General features: G+C 46.2%; 1 protein-coding gene across 3 annotated transcripts in view; it reads left to right on the plus strand.

The window, feature by feature from the left end:
- Balat (Beta-alanine transporter) overlaps positions 1–9,604 on the plus strand; it is a 122,957-nt gene extending 113,353 nt beyond the window's left edge. For all 3 annotated transcript variants that reach the window (XM_069326564.1, XM_069326565.1, XM_045736897.2), the window contains 4 exons: positions 2,046–2,260; positions 2,520–2,698; positions 4,217–4,395; positions 5,648–9,604. In XM_069326564.1, coding sequence (XP_069182665.1) covers positions 2,046–2,260; positions 2,520–2,698; positions 4,217–4,395; positions 5,648–5,993 — 919 coding nt within the window. In that variant the 3' untranslated portion in view covers positions 5,994–9,604. The remainder of the gene's footprint in view (positions 1–2,045; positions 2,261–2,519; positions 2,699–4,216; positions 4,396–5,647) is intronic.
- The last annotated feature ends 6,735 nt before the right edge of the window (positions 9,605–16,339 follow it).

The following is a 16,339-nucleotide window of genomic DNA, read 5'->3' on the forward strand; positions in this document are numbered from 1 at the left end:
TAAGAAGGATGGTTATCAGGGGTGGGCGGGGGGCTCTGTGCCTGTGCCCAGTGCCCTGCAGTTCGTTGTAAGTGTAGACCCTGTAGTGTTGCCCCACGTGTTGCAGCCCGCTTCCAGGGGGAAGGGGGGGTTGCTTCGTCGGGGGGAGGGGGGTGTCGTGTGGGTTGCTGCTGAGGAGTCTGGACCCAGTATGGGAGTCAGGGTGCGCCCGGTCCCCCTGGTGCTCGTCCACAGTGTGGGTGCCCGGTGTGCAGGCTTTCGTCTCTGATGTTCCTAAGTTTATGTTGCGCCCTCGGGGGAAGTCTGGAAGTCGTCTTAAGGAAGATGAGCGTAACGTATGGGAGGCATACTGTTTGCGATTTCCGATAAAGGATTATCTGCATAAATGTATTCACCTAGTTGTATTCACCTAGTTGCGTTTGCGGGGGTTGAGCTTTGCTCTTTCGGCCCGCCTCTTAACTGTCAATCAACTGTTTACTAACTCCTTTTTTTGTTTTTTTGTAGGCATTGCCTTCCAACTTTTGTCACTTGCCTTTGACATATTAATGTGTCTAGTTTGATGTTTTGTTGTGGGCCCTTCAGGCCTTGTTTACTTGTTGAATTGTTTTGTTTGAACCTTGTGCTGCTTTTGTGTCCGTTTTGGGTTGACTTATGTATTGTCTTTTTTGTATGTATCTGTTACATTGTACTTCTCTAGTTGTGTTTCATGGATTTGTGTGGGATTGGTTTGGGACTTATTGTTCTGTTTCTTTGTAATTTGTACTGTTTATTTGGTTTCTTTCTTTGTATTTGTTTTTATTTGTATTTATGTAGCATGCATTCGCATATAAATATACAAATATTTTTTGTTCAGGATAACCTGACGAATCTAACTATATTAATTAAAGTATGGGATGACTAAAAACACATGGTAAACAACCAGTATAATTGGGACTATATAAGAAACATGATATAATTAACTTAACAATAATAATGATGCAAGTTAATGAGTCCGGGTTAATTGCAGAACCGCTCTGGAAACACCACAATTACCTCGGTCGCTGACGGTGACGAGGAAGTATAACCTTCTCGTTTACCCTAAACAATAAGTCATGTTTCGCCCGGGGGCTCCCCCCACTCTCCAGTACTATGACGTGCGCTGCACCAAGTTATCACACCAGATATATTAACATGCCATGCCAAAAAAAATAATAATGAACACTACTACTAAATGTTATAAATGAGCCCTTACTCATCCTCTCGCATGAGTAATCGACACTGCTTCACCCTAATAATACTTCTGAGTAAGAAGTGAAAAGGAACTAAAGTGAGACATTATTTCTGGCAAGTATAACGTCTAACGAAGTAAAACACTGCTACTAAACATTTAGACAAGAACAGGGAGAACACGGACAACATTTGAGGTGGACACGGACCGTGCCCGTCTTCCCTCTGCTCGCCCGACGTACAAGAACTCCCCCTTTACAGCTTAATATACTCAATTACACTAATTACCCATACTGGAGTTATGTGCAACACGCCAAGACCCACTAGAGATAACCCTCCTACTGGAATATTGGATTATAAGACTTGGCAATGTTATAATTTATAGTATAGGCAAACAATAACATTATTATCAGTGCCACAAGACGTTATATAATAAACCAGATGAAAGATCAAAATTAATGACTAGACGTAGTCTGGCTGTGCACTAAACCTTTTGATAGTTATTTACAAGTATTATCTTTTGTTCATAGTACTGTTATGTCATGTCTGTTAAATCATGTCCATCATGTTATATCACATCGCCCATGTTATGTTACATCCGCTATGTTTTGCACATATGGCTTCATTTATTATTTCTAGCCACATCCAGCACAATCGACAAGTTTCCCCCGTCATCACCACTACCATCAGGGGTCATGTTAAATAATCGGTCCTTGGGATCAGTCGTGTAAAAATCCTTACATTAATATCCTCATTATTCTGACAACATATTCACATTGTAACACACTTATCTAACCAGCTCCCCCAACTAGCCGTGTGTGTATGTGCTCCCCTGCTAGGTTCACCAACACGTCGGTGTACGTCGGACTGTCGTACTACGCCCCAGCTCTTGGAGGGAACGCCTACCTCAACTTCTTCCTGGCAGGCTGTGCAGAGCTGCCCACGTACCTCTTCTTGTGGCCGTCCATGGAGTACTGGGGCCGCCGCTGGACCCTCTGCTTCTCCATGGTGGTCGGAGGCAGCGCCTGTGTGGCCACAGTTGTCACACAGAATGGTTAGTGGTGGAGAGCGAGGTGTACATAGCCAGAGTATTGACAAATATCTCTAAAGTACAGATATACTTTGTTTAAATAACTATGGAGACAAATTTTCGCGTTAATACAGATTTCTTCAATTTCGGAATAAGAATATGAACTATTGGAAGATGTAACTGATAATTTTTTATTAATAATATTGGTCAAGATGTTTGTTTCAACCCCCTAAAAGAATCTTCGAGTTGGGGAAGAAGTGTTAAAGATGTATGTTCCCGCCAGACCCAACAGTGACGCTGGCCCTGTACTGCGTGGGCAAGTTCGGCATCTCCTCGTCCTTCGTGGTGCTGCCGCTGATGGCCTCGGAGCTGTACCCAACGGTGGTGCGGGGCATGGGCCTCTCTGTGTCGGCGGTGGCGGGCATGATCGGCCCTATCGTCATCCCTCTCATTAACTACCTGGTAAACGAGGCTCACAAGCTCCCGGATGTTACGTGGCTTCCTTGTGTCCTGAGTTTCATTTGATTCAAGTTATGGGTGGTTCGTTTGACGACGGGCTTCGAAGCCACCTCCATCAGATCTACTGCTGACTAATATCATAAAATACTTCATTATACAGATATAATTAATCATTATACTCGGCTGTTCTCATCTCTAATTATGTAATACATATTTTATTACTGGAAATGTTTACACACTTCCATCTAAACAAAACCCGTTATTGCATGTTTCAACAAGAATGATAAATTACATGACTGAAAACTTTGAAGTGGACGACAGGCCCCTAAATCTCTCTTAAGTATGTCAGGGTGTTACCCCAGACTTACTTAAAACAATGGAGATCGCGCCACTTTAGAGGTAGCAAAAAATGTAAACAAAATTATAGACCAATATCACTAACAACACACACCATAAAAATCTTTGAAAAAAAAGTGCTAAGAAGTAAGATAAAAAAATATATACATTGAATCAGTGTCTACATAATCCTGGAGGGTTATGTAGATACTGTGATTCTATGTGATCATGAAGCTGATTCAATAAAATAACACATTCTAACCACGTAAGTATCTTGTGTTACTTGGGATTAGTATTTAATGTTCTGGAGCACGCCTCGAGTGTGATATTGTTGGGGCTGGGTACACATTGACGCACAAACACAGCCCATCATGATAACAATGACGTAGCAGCCAAATCTAGCTTACTACAAGGATGTTGTTGAACTAGACTTAGGTAGCCTCCATCTCTTATCATTAAGACAATATTGCTCCAAACATTTAGGTTTGGTATGAGAGAAATCAGACTCAAAAATGCCTGAAAAGCATCAGCGTAGAAAGTTATGATTTGTTTACATCTTTTAAACCTATGTATATGGGCCGCAGAAAGCTTGTACCAGACAGTGTGACTTTGTGGTTGCCAGGATCAGGCGGGGCTACCGTTACCCGTGACATGTTACCACACAAGGGACGGAAACTCGCAATCCTGACCATTCCTTGTGTAAACTGTTAGCAACTCGGTCACAGAGTTCCTGTACACACTACACGGTTGAGTGTTCAGTCATTAGACCCTTCAAACTTGCCAGGTATGAAGTTACCTGGAGCTTTGCATTAACTTTATTCACTCTCGAGTTATTGAGGATATCCTCATAATGCATCCCAAGTTAGCAAGTGCAGGCTGGCTGCTGATCACCAGGCCCTGCATGACTGACTATGCTGCGAGAGGGGGATTTCATAGTATTTTATAGCTATAGCTTTGCCACACGGTGTAACGCTTACATATGGTCTAGTAGGGTAGCTGCATAAATACATATGTACTTAATTATGATCGGAAAAGACGTACAAAATAAACAAAGCATTGCTGGATATTAAAAAAAAAGAATTTGTATACTGAGTAAGCTACCAATTTAACTTAAAGGCCTATACAAATCACTTTGTCTCGACTCTGATTTTAAATAATGACATTGATGACCCGTGTGATTGACAGGGATCGGAGATGATGGTGCTGCCTCTGATCATCATGGGCGTCCTCTTGAACTTGGGTGGCGTGTTCTCCCTGTTGCTGCCGGAGACGCTCCACCAGCACCTGCCGCAGACGCTGGAGGAGGGGGAGGAGTTCGGCAAACACTGGACTCTATCAGACTACTGCACCTGCTGCCCCAAGACGTATGTATTACTGGTTTGAGTAGTATTGCACGCTGGTGAGTAGTATTCCTGGACATACTAAAGCTACTACGTGTTTTTTCCCCTGTTGACAGTTTTGTCAGCATCCCCTTGAGTAGCGCGGGAGCACCATATATCCAAAATTCGAAATACTGTCTAGACGAGGCTTGCAAAATCCACGGAGTAAATATATATCTATCAATCTTTATCTACGACTAGTAATTATAACCTTACCAGTGTGTTCAGTCATGTCAGGTGCGAAGCGTTCATGTGGCAGTTTGCATTAAGCAATACAAAAATGTATAGCCAAGACAAAATAAAGTTGCTTAGAGAAGCCTAACATTATTATTATTTTTTATGATTTTGATATATGCCAGCCTTCCATCGTGATAGTTACAGAGAGGTATACACAAGTGGTTCATTATTCCTGGCTACGGATGAACGGGAGTACAATGAAGACCTCCCATTGGCCTGGTACACAGGTGTGTGTGCGCGCACACTATGGTATGAGCCATCAGGCAGGGATGTGGTGGAGGCTGACTCCATACACAGTTTCAAGTGTAGATATGATAGAGCCCAGTAGGCTCAGGAACCTGTTCACTGGTTGATTGACAGGTGAGACGCGGGACCAGGGAGCCGAAGCTCGACCCCCGCAAGCACAACTAGATGAGTACACTATGGGCAGCGATGTATATAGGGTTTTGTTGATAATAGTTACAACTGTGATTTCTGATTTGTTTACAGATCACGTAGAGAAAATAGCTAGATATTCTCTTCAGATCACTTAAAAATAGCTACATTTGATGAGTTTATTTTAAGAGGGAGTAATGGGTGATTTAACATTATATATTTTAAATAACTATTACGAGGTTGGATACGTCATAACGGGTCTGATAGGCCTAATATGCAGCCTTTCCTTCTAAGGTTTCCCCAACGTCAAGAATCTGTCGTACTAAAGTGCCCTTATCCTAATCTACCAGAGGACCCAAAACAGAAAACGGGACAGTATGCCAATTTTGCGAGAGGCTACCATTTTCTAGTACGACAATTTTTGGCCTTAATAATGATGATAATGATCTAGTTGGATAATGTCTCAGCAATGATAATAGGCTACAGTTGAATGACCAATTCTTGTCAATGTTAATTTGTTTTAAAAATTTTGCCGTTAGTTTCTTAGTACTAAATATTGCTTTAAGTCACTTTTTTCTTAACATTTTATTTATGTATAAGCCCTGCTAATGTTGCAACGTTGCAGAGCAAGTAGCATGAACGGCGTGGCTCCGATGATGCCGGTCAACAATAGCAGCCACGGAGAGGTGGAGCCAGGAGCACCCGCCGCTGGAACAACCTATCCAGGGAGTAGCCGGCTCTCCCCCCCACCCCAGGAACACCCTGCTGCAGGAGGTGTAGGAAGAGGCGGTGCGGTGTGTGGGGGAAGGTCACCATCAAGAGCATTATTAGAGGACCTGGAGGAGTCTGATGGTGGTGGTGAGAGTGGAGTGCTCCGGAGCCCCTCACCTGCTTATCCCAGGGAAGATGACGGTGAGCCTGAGGAGGAGCAGAAACTGATGTCCTCCAGCAGGAAGGTTACTGTTGTATAAACCCGCGGAAGATTGCACGCAGAGCTTGTTGATCCAGCCCGTTCTCGTGGGCGTTCCCAACGTCAAGAAACTGTCGAACTGAAGTGGCCCTATCCTAACCTATCAAAGGACCCACCAACAGAAATCGGGAGTGTCAATTTTGTAACCATTTTCTTGTACGCCAGTTTTTGTTCCTAGGTAAAGTATACGTCGAGATGCGACGTGCAATTAGGAGGACGGGTTGCAACTGGTTAGATAATTAGTGGTGATTATCATAATGCTATATAAATGACATCTTGTAAAATGATTTTGTTATATAAATAGGAGCCGCTTCGTACGGGCCAATAGGCCTTGTGCAGTTTCCTAAGTTCTAATGTTCTTATATTAGTGTTCTCATTTATTGATAAAACCAGCATATATTTGATGGTTTTAGGAAATATTTGGACATTTAATTTAATGTATAATTGCCATAATTCCCAGTCGAAGTGTCGGGGAATGCTGGCCGGGAGTGGCACCTAAATATAGACACATAATTAAATATCGGCATTAAAAGTTCTGTTAGTGGAAAATTTCCAGAATATATAAAGTAATGTATATCAGTTGTATCAATAATATAATGTCCAGACAGTAAGTCACAACAGTGGTTCCAAGTGAGTCGCCCAACTCTCACATCTGATTGTATAGAAATTGACGTTTTGGTGAGTGTGTGTCCTGGACTATCATATCATCACACAATAATAGTCCAGCCAGATTCACGAAACAGTTACGCAAGTACTTACGAACGTGTACATCTTTCCTCGATCTTTGACGGCTTTGGTTACATTTATTAAACAGTTTACAAGCATGAAAACTTCCCAATAAATTGTTGTTAATGTTATAAACAGCCTCCTGGTGCTTCGAAACTCATTAATTGTTTAATAATTGTAAACAAAGCCGTTAAACTTTGAGAAAAGATGTTTTGTAAGTGCTTGCGTAACTGCTTCGTAAATCTGGCCTACCGAAACGTTGTCACCTCCTTCATGTCCAACTGTGGGGGTTCGATGTCTTAAAATACTTACTACATGTACATTATTTAATGATATTTATTTAGATATTTCTATGGATAACACGAATTTGACAAATTATCTTATATTAAAGTTAAATATTTAATTAGTTAGTTCTACAGAATATTTACTGTTGTCGTGAATTTGTTCATTCTTTTGTCTGTGATAACGTTCAATCTTATCAAATGACAAATTATAACCCCACAAAGGCCACGTTGTTCATCTAAGTACCTTCTTGATGCATGAGACAGAGTCCAATGTGTCCGACTTCCCCCTGATAGATAAAAAAAGGGATCTCACAGATATTGCTATACAATTCTTGTAAAAACCTTATCACTTTATTTGTTAAGTAATCTGCTTTTTTAATTATGCATACAGCGAGCTAAAAATGTCGAAGTAATAATTTGTAAACATTTACATCGTTATTTAGAAATCATTTATTTTTTACTAGAACAAGTCAATTAAATGGTTTTAGGTGGTTTATTTTGTAATACATGAGTGTTCTTACATAAGGCCATTACAGCAGTATGAGAAACATGGTTATGTGACATAATTTGTACTAGGAATGTATTTTTTTCTATTCTCCATTACGAAACAGCTTGTCATAGTTTGTTTGTGTGTGCCCATGTCATAGTTTGTTTGTGTGTGCCCATGTCATAGTTTGTATGTGTGTGCCCATGTCATAGTTTGTATGTGTGTGCCCATGTCATAGTTTGTATGTGTGTGCCCATGTCATAGTTTGTATGTGTGTGCCCATGTCATAGTTTGTATGTGTGTGCCCATGTCATAGTTTGTATGTGTGTGCCCATGTCATAGTTTGTATGTGTGTACCCATGTCATAGTTTGTGTGTGTGTGCCCATGTCATAGTTTGTATGTGTGTGCCCATGTCATAGTTTGTTTGTGTGTGCCCATGTCATAGTTTGTATGTGTGTACCCATGTCATAGTTTGTGTGTGTGTGCCCATGTCATAGTTTGTGTGTGTGTGCCCATGTCATAGTTTGTTTGTGTGTGTGTGTGTGTGCCCATGTCATAGTTTGTTTGTGTGTGTGTGTGTGTGCCCATGTCATAGTTTGTTTGTGTGTGTGTGTGTGTGCCCATGTCATAGTTTGTTTGTGTGTGTGTGTGTGTGCCCATGTCATAGTTTGTGTGTGTGTGTGTGTGCCCATGTCATAGTTTGTGTGTGTGTGTGTGTGTGCCCATGTCATAGTTTGTGTGCCAAGGTAAAGCTTTCATTAGTATGCGATAATCAACAATATTTGCCTAATTTGTTATTCTTTATTTTGACATTTATTAATGTGTTGCATATTTATATTATAATAACTTTTGTTTGTATCAGTTTGTGCATGATTGTGCCACCCATTTTGTTGCTAGTTTGGCCAATTGTTTTCGAATTTTGTATACAATCAACCACATTAAGTAAACATTTATTCATGTTTTGCTATAAGCCTGTTAATTTGTCTTCCTGTGTAACTGTTTGAAAATGAGCCATTGGCATGATTTAACTGGGACGTTATATCCGTTCTCTCGTTGATAATGAGTTCTATAGAATGAAGTACATGTGTATTCTGTCCTGATTAAGAATGGTATATAAATTGTAAATTTTTTTTAATTTAAATTTTTTATTTTATGTATATTCTATACAAATCCCAATGAAGTGGAGTAGGTTCCTTCAACTATAAGGTTTCACTGCAAGTGTAAAACTGTCTACCTCTGAAGACTTTCACTTAGTGAGCTCCCTCAGGCTGTTGTTGTCTCTACCACAGACGTGGCCACACATTTACAATGCTAACCGTCATATATACATTTTCTTCTGTCCTCCATCAACAGAGTTAGAGATGTGTTAAACATATAGTTCAGTGATTTATTGAACAATCAACCACAGACGGTGATTGTAATGCTTTTAAAATGCTAATCTAACCTACATACATGAATACAGATTTAACTACACTATATAAAGTGTTCGATGGGTCTTTTTACAGTGTCATTAATGTGCATTTACAAAGGTGGTTATCTTGAGATGATTTCGGGGCTTTTTAGTGTCCCCGCGGCCCGGTCCTCGACCAGGCCTCCACCCCTAGGAAGCAGCCCGTGACAGCTGACTGACTAAATAGGTCTTCATGATAATGACACGAAGTGTAAACTATGTGCTATGTTAAGGTCTCACACCCTTGCCCATTATGTTCTTGATTGTCCGTTGATTAATGTATGTAGAAACACTGAGATAAGGACTGTTCCTGAACAAATAGCCTGGATGTGTCACAACGGAAAGGTTGATGATATTCTTGAGAGATATAAGAATTTTGCACCAAGACTGTAATCTTTTGTTGAATTATCTGCATGTCTCTTGCAAATTGTCTATACAGTATACCTAGGTCATAAAAGTATTTGTGTGTACGTCTGATACCATACTACTTGTGTAAAGGAAGAAATCTATATGTTTATCTCTCAGAATGTTCGGTAATATGTTTATTGTTTGTGATGTGTGTCTATGTATATATTAACACGATGTACTGAACGGGGTGAGGATAGCTTGAGCTATCTCATCCCTTTGTGTGTATTTTACCTCAATAAACTTATTTCAATTTCAATTCAATTTCAATTTCTCCTGATCTTCCCTAATAGCCTGTGTCCTTTGCCTTAGCTTTTCTGTTTTTTTTTTCAAGTTATCTCTGTTGTTTGCTTTGTCCATTCTTCAGTGGAAGGGAAGGGAACTATCAGGGGAAAGCGTCAAGCCATTACGACTATATAGTACTTGGAAGGGATAAGGATAAGGATTTGGGATCGGACGGGAGGGGGTGGAAAGGAATGGTGCCCAACCACTTGGACGGTCGGGAATTGAACGCCGACCCACATGAAGTGAGACCGTCGCTCTACCGTCCACGTTAAGTGGTCTTCAGTGGATGTATGTGGCTTGTATGTCATTTTTTATGAACTTTAATTTCTGATCTCCACAGTTTTCACTGCTTTATGTATGTCTCGAGGTTTGGTGGTCGTCCTGGTCACTAACACGGTTATTCCTCTCTCTCCTTCCCTCAGCTCGGGGCAGTAATGATAATTTGACTGTTGTTGTAATTTTAAAGTGTTCGTGTACGTTCAGCTCGTGTGTATTAGCTGTAGACCTAATACTAGGTATTAGTAGGTGTAGTAGGCTAGCTGTAGGCCTCTGTAGTACACAGGCCTACAGTCAGTGAGGAGCCACAACTGTAAGTAAATATATCTGTATTGTGTGTTGTTATTTCAGTTACCTAATTTAAAAATAAGTTAAATGGTCAAACATTTGTTATTCTTGAAGTATATTTTATTGACAAAATGCAGGATATGTGCTTGCATAAGTTATATCTGTACCGAGTATGATGTCGTATACTCGCGCTTGTAACTGTTTAACTGACACAAAATCTTATTAGCACAAAAATAAATTATGAATTTATTTTTGGACAATATAAGAACTTGGAGGTTCAGAATCTTTTTCGCTGCTAATTACACCTATTGTGTAGACATGACTAAGTAAGAACCTCGGTATAGTCACGGAAAGACGAGCATATCCGCCTCCATGGTATCTTTACCACAACACCATATACTACTACCAGCCAACGCCAGACCCTAGTAATCCACCTTAAACAAAATTGCCTTGTTCATCAAATAAGCAATTTTCTTACAAAAAAAGGAATTCTGTATTTGTCTCAACCTGATAGTAATATTCACTGCAGAATGGTATGGTGTTTACAAATGCCTGTAAAAATAACAACACTTCCAGTTGGGAAAAGTACAAATCTGCATCGACTTTAAAAGCGGTGCTCCGTCTGGCCTGTGTGGCGCCCTGTGGCGTATGGCGCTTCTACCTCACCTGCGACCGACTCATCTCACTCATTCGTGCACCAGCCTCCTCCTAGCCCTGCTTTGTACCATACTGGGTTGCGTCTCAGCTTGTATGTTGACACTGGCTTCCTGTCTCTCCAGGACCGCCGTGATCGCTACTGTCTTCGTTACCTTGCGCGGTCCTTGCTACATTCACACTCTCGCCTGTGTCGTGCTTTGACTTTTGCCCCTCCTCTGGTTACTGTTCTCCTTCACCACCTCCCTCTTTCTGTTCGGTTGTCTCGCCTGAAAAATTCTCTTTCGGTTCATATTACCAATGTTTCTCCTCGTGTTGTTCCATCCTTGCCCCCGTGGAGGGTCCCCCCTTCCTAAATTTTGTAAATCCCTGACACACGTCACTAAAGCATTTACTCCTACAGTTCTGAAACGCCTTTTCCTTGAGCACTTTTCTACTTACTCCCGCTCCGTTTCCATCTTCACCGATGGTCTAAGTCTGTGGACGGTGTGGGCTACTCTGTTGTTTTTCCTGTCCACACCTATATGTGTAGCCTGCCTCCAGAGACTAGTATCTTCACGGCAGAACTTTATGCTATTCTCTATGCTCTCCGTCTACTGCTTACTCGCTGTCATTCCTTTGTTGTTGAAGTTGAGCCATGAGGGCACCCTCGTAGTGCCCTCATGGCTCTGGAGACCTTTAATCCAGTCCATCCGGTGGTAGTCGAGATTCAACATTGGCTGTTTCTTATCTCCAGTAGATTTAAGACAGTTGAGTTTTACCATATTGGTGTCTCTTTAATTTAAATGAGCGTGCGGATGCTGCTGCTAAGGAAGCTAGCCGCACTTTTGTCCATCTCCCGTAAAGGTGTTCTTTATTCCAACTTTTACCCAGTTATTCATTCCTCTATCTTTGCCCGTTGGCAGGGTTGTTGGTCTTCTGTTACTGGTAACATATTACGTACTCTTGAGAGTAGTGTGTCCCCATGGCCGTCCTCCGACTACCGTAACCGGCGGTCGGAAACGGCTGTGGCAAGGTTGCGTATTGGCCATACTCGCTTAACTCACAGACACTTAATGGAGCGCCGCCCTGCTCCTTATTGTCCAAATTACGTTGTCCCTCTTACAGTCGTGCATATCCTTGTTGAATGTCCTGACTTCCAGGACAAGCGTGTGTCTTGCTTTCCGACCGTCCCTCTATGTCAGTTGTCTCTTGATAGAATTCTTGGTGACTCGGATACTTTTGATATCGTTCGCCTTATGCGTTTCTGTTCTCGTATTGGCATCCTTGGTGATATTTAGCGTCCTCTGATTAATCCGCATATTTGATTCTGCTACATAGTCTTCCCGGCTTGGTGCCTTATTTTGATAATTACTTACTTATTCCTCCTAATCCGGGACCGCTGCTTCGATTCCCGCATCACTCACTCTACGGGTGATGGGACTACACGAGCTAGTGCCTCATCTCCGCCACTTGGGTATCTGGACGCGCTGGACCAGTGTCCAGATCAGGAAGAAACAGCGAGAGTACATTTCCTTCTGCACTGTCTGCGGATCCACGGCGCTCGGACACGTCTCCGTTACGACCTGTATCACATACAAAAATTCCACTTCACGCTTCCCATTCTTAACGGCCAGATTCCAGGAAGAATCACGTTACGACGCCCTGCGTGTGACGCCCTGTTTCCTGCTGGCAATACATAAACGTTTATAACCAGCGTGGCTCGCGGCCTGTTGCTTTGTCTGAACTCCCGAACTACGCCTGGACTGATGGGGGATATATGGCCCAGTGCTGTAGGTGCCCACCAGCACCATCATCTCACACTGCCTCAAAAATTGCGGAGAGCTAGACGACCACTACCCTGCAGCTTCCCTTTGCAACATGTCATACTCATCTGCAACACCTTGCAGAAGATTGTAATATATATACACACAATAGGTGCCAGTACACCGTCGAATATTCAATAATGATATTGTATGTGAATTAGCAAAAGCGATGTATACTACAACACACATCACATACCAACTCCAAACTTTGTATGGAAATTGAAATCATGGCACTCCAAAGCATACTATAGAACTAGAAAAAGACCTGGGAAGCTTGCAAACACACCAGCCATAAAAAATATAAACAAATATAACAATGGCCAGACTAAAACTGAGACACTCCAAAGTAGCAGCACATTAGCTATATATACAAAATAAAAGACAAATGAACTTCCACTGCCATGTTCCAGAGACAATCGAACATTCTCTCCACTGCTTCTGATATAACAGTGGAAAAATCAATTTCAAACACTAATTAATCGCCCCCAAAGTGCCCTTTCAACATCATGCATATATTAGAGGAAGGAGAAGTCTTACAATATAACCTAAACGTAGTTTATTCATGAAATTGAAATCACCCGGACACCCATATATAGAAAACGTAAGCCTTGAACCAGGGACCAGCTGACGCCGTCACCACCTCACGTCAACATCGTTCAGTTGTCTGTGTCGTGGTGGCCGGTGCTGTCCTCCCAAAGGGACTTCTGGGGCTCCAAAATATCTACCTAACAATGTGACAACACATTGTGTTGTCACATACTACAACTACAATGTGTTGAAATAATTCACGACGTGGCCGTCGCCTAATCGAACTACAAGAACCCCCTCCAGGCCTGCCCTCTAGGCACCACATCTAACTTTACAAAATGATACTGAAGCCTCACCTAACCATCAACACTGTCGCGTCTCCCAGCGTCACCACTCGTGTCTCAGTCGTCACAGGCTCACCGTGGGAGGACAAAACCCTGCGTGTCTCACCTGTCCTGGAGCCGCGCATCCCAAGGCAAGTAGTGGGGGGAGGGGGGTCCAACCAGCACCAGTGGGGGAGGGGGGCCACCTGCACCAGGGGGGGGGGGCACCAGCATCAGGGGGGGGGGTCTCACCAGCACCAGGGGGGGGCCACCAGCACCAGGGGGGGGCCACCAGCACCAGGGGGGGGGCCACCAGTACCAGGGGGGGGCCACCAGCACCAGGGGGGGGGGGTCCCACCAGCACCAGGGGGGGCCACCAGCACCAGGGGGGGCCACCAGCATCAGGGGGGGGGTCCCACCAGCACCAGGGGGGGGGGTCCCACCAGCACCAGGGGGGGGCCACCAGCACCAGGGGGGGGGGTCCCACCGGCACCAGGGGGGGGCCACCAGCACCAGGGGGGGGGGCCACCAGCATCAGGGGGCGGGGTCCCACCAGCACCAGGGGGGGGCATCAGCATCAAGGGGGGGGGGGTCCCACCAGCACCAGGGGGGGGCACCAGCACCAGGGGGGGGCCACAAGCATCAGGGGGGGGTCCCACCAGCACCAGGGGGGGCCACCAGCACCAGGGGGGGGGGCCACAAGCATCAGGGGGGGGGGTCCCACCAGCACCAGGGGGGGGCCACCAGCACCAGGGGGGGGCCACAAGCATCAGGGGGGGGTCCCACCAGCACCAGGGGGGGGGCACAAGCATCAGGGGGGGGGTCCCACCAGCACCAGGGGGGGGCCACCAGCATCAGGGGGGGGGGGTCCCACCAGCACCAGGGGGGGCCACCAGCACCAGGGGGAGGGGCCACCAGCATCAGGGGGGGGTGGGGTCCCACCAGCACCAGGGGGGGGGGGCACCAGCACCAGGGGGGGGGGCTACAAGCATCAGGGGGGGGTCCCACCAGCACCAGGGGGGGGCCACCAGCACCAGGGGGGGGCTACCAGCATCAGGGGGGGGTCCCACCAGCACCAGGGGGGGCCACCAGCACCAGGGGGGGGCCACCAGCACCAGGGGGGGGCTACCAGCATCAGGGGGGGGTCCCACCAGCACCAGGGGGGGGCCACCAGCACCAGGGGGGGGCCACCAGCACCAGGGGGGGGCTACCAGCATCAGGGGGGGGGGTCCCACCAGCACCAGGGGGGGGCCACCAGCATCAGGGGGGGGGGTCCCACCAGCACCAGGGGGGGGCCACCAGCACCAGGGGGGGCTACCAGCATCAGGGGGGGGGGGTCCCACCAGCACCAGGGGGGGGGGCCACAAGCATCAGGGGGGGGGGGTCCCACCAGCACCAGGGGGGGGGCCACCAGCACCAGGGGGGGGCCACAAGCATCAGGGGGGGGTCCCACCAGCACCAGGGGGGGGCACAAGCATCAGGGGGGGGGTCCCACCAGCACCAGGGGGGGGCCACCAGCATCAGGGGGGGGGGTCCCACCAGCACCAGGGGGGGCCACCAGCACCAGGGGGAGGGGCCACCAGCATCAGGGGGGGGTGGGGTCCCACCAGCACCAGGGGGGGGGGCACCAGCACCAGGGGGGGGGGCTACAAGCATCAGGGGGGGGTCCCACCAGCACCAGGGGGGGCCACCAGCACCAGGGGGGGGCTACCAGCATCAGGGGGGGGTCCCACCAGCACCAGGGGGGGGCCACCAGCACCAGGGGGGGGCTACCAGCATCAGGGGGGGGTCCCACCAGCACCAGGGGGGGGCCACCAGCACCAGGGGGGGGCCACCAGCACCAGGGGGGGGCTACCAGCATCAGGGGGGGGGGTCCCACCAGCACCAGGGGGGGGGCCACCAGCATCAGGGGGGGGGGTCCCACCAGCACCAGGGGGGGGCCACCAGCACCAGGGGGGGCTACCAGCATCAGGGGGGGGGGTCCCACCAGCACCAGGGGGGGCCACCAGCATCAGGGGGGGGGGTGGGGTCCCACCAGCACCAGGGGGGGGCCACCAGCACCAGGGGGGGGGGCTACCAGCATCAGGGGGGGGGGTCCCACCAGCACCAGGGGGTGGCCGCCAACACTAATTGTACCATAAAAATGGACAAATATTAAATGTAGCCACACTGACCAGAGGGTGGTGCCCATTCAGCCGTTGTGGCCGAGGGGCCCAAATTCGGTCACATCCGGCCCTTGAGATGTTATCTTGAGATGTTCTGGCTCTGCTCACACGATATAATTGCTCTGCTCTGCAGTTATGAAAAAAAATCACAATTGAAGAGCAACTATAGAGAAAGATAATTCGCCAGTTTAAACGTGTATGGTATAATTTTCGTTCTCTCTTCCAGCCATTATGTTCCCTGGGGTTAATTCTGTAGTTGTTTGTGGCGGCCTAGTTGCTGGGATTATTGAGCCCGTCTGGTTAAGGCTAATACGCCTTTGTTTTGAACATTGCTCAACGCAATTGGTTCGCAATTGAACGATCACGGGTTCAATTTCCAAAACCAGGGCGTGTACATGGGCGTGAAAGGAATAAGTTTCCTTTCACCTGATACCTCTGTTTACCTAACAGTAAATAGGGACTCTGGAGTTGGTTCACTGTTGTGGGTTGCATCCTGTAGAGGGTCACATGTCCTAGGGGAACCTTGAAGAGTCGAGCAGGCTCCCTGTCCTCGGCACTATACACAAGACAATTTGAGTTCTTTTCGTTTGGAGTTAAACATCTGGGCATTGTATTAAACCACTTTACATATCATATGTACAAACTGAGACAGGAAAGGAGAGATACTTAA

Source organism: Procambarus clarkii, chromosome 18 (genome assembly GCF_040958095.1).
Source record: "Procambarus clarkii isolate CNS0578487 chromosome 18, FALCON_Pclarkii_2.0, whole genome shotgun sequence".
Classification (NCBI taxonomy): Eukaryota; Metazoa; Arthropoda; class Malacostraca; order Decapoda; family Cambaridae; genus Procambarus; species Procambarus clarkii.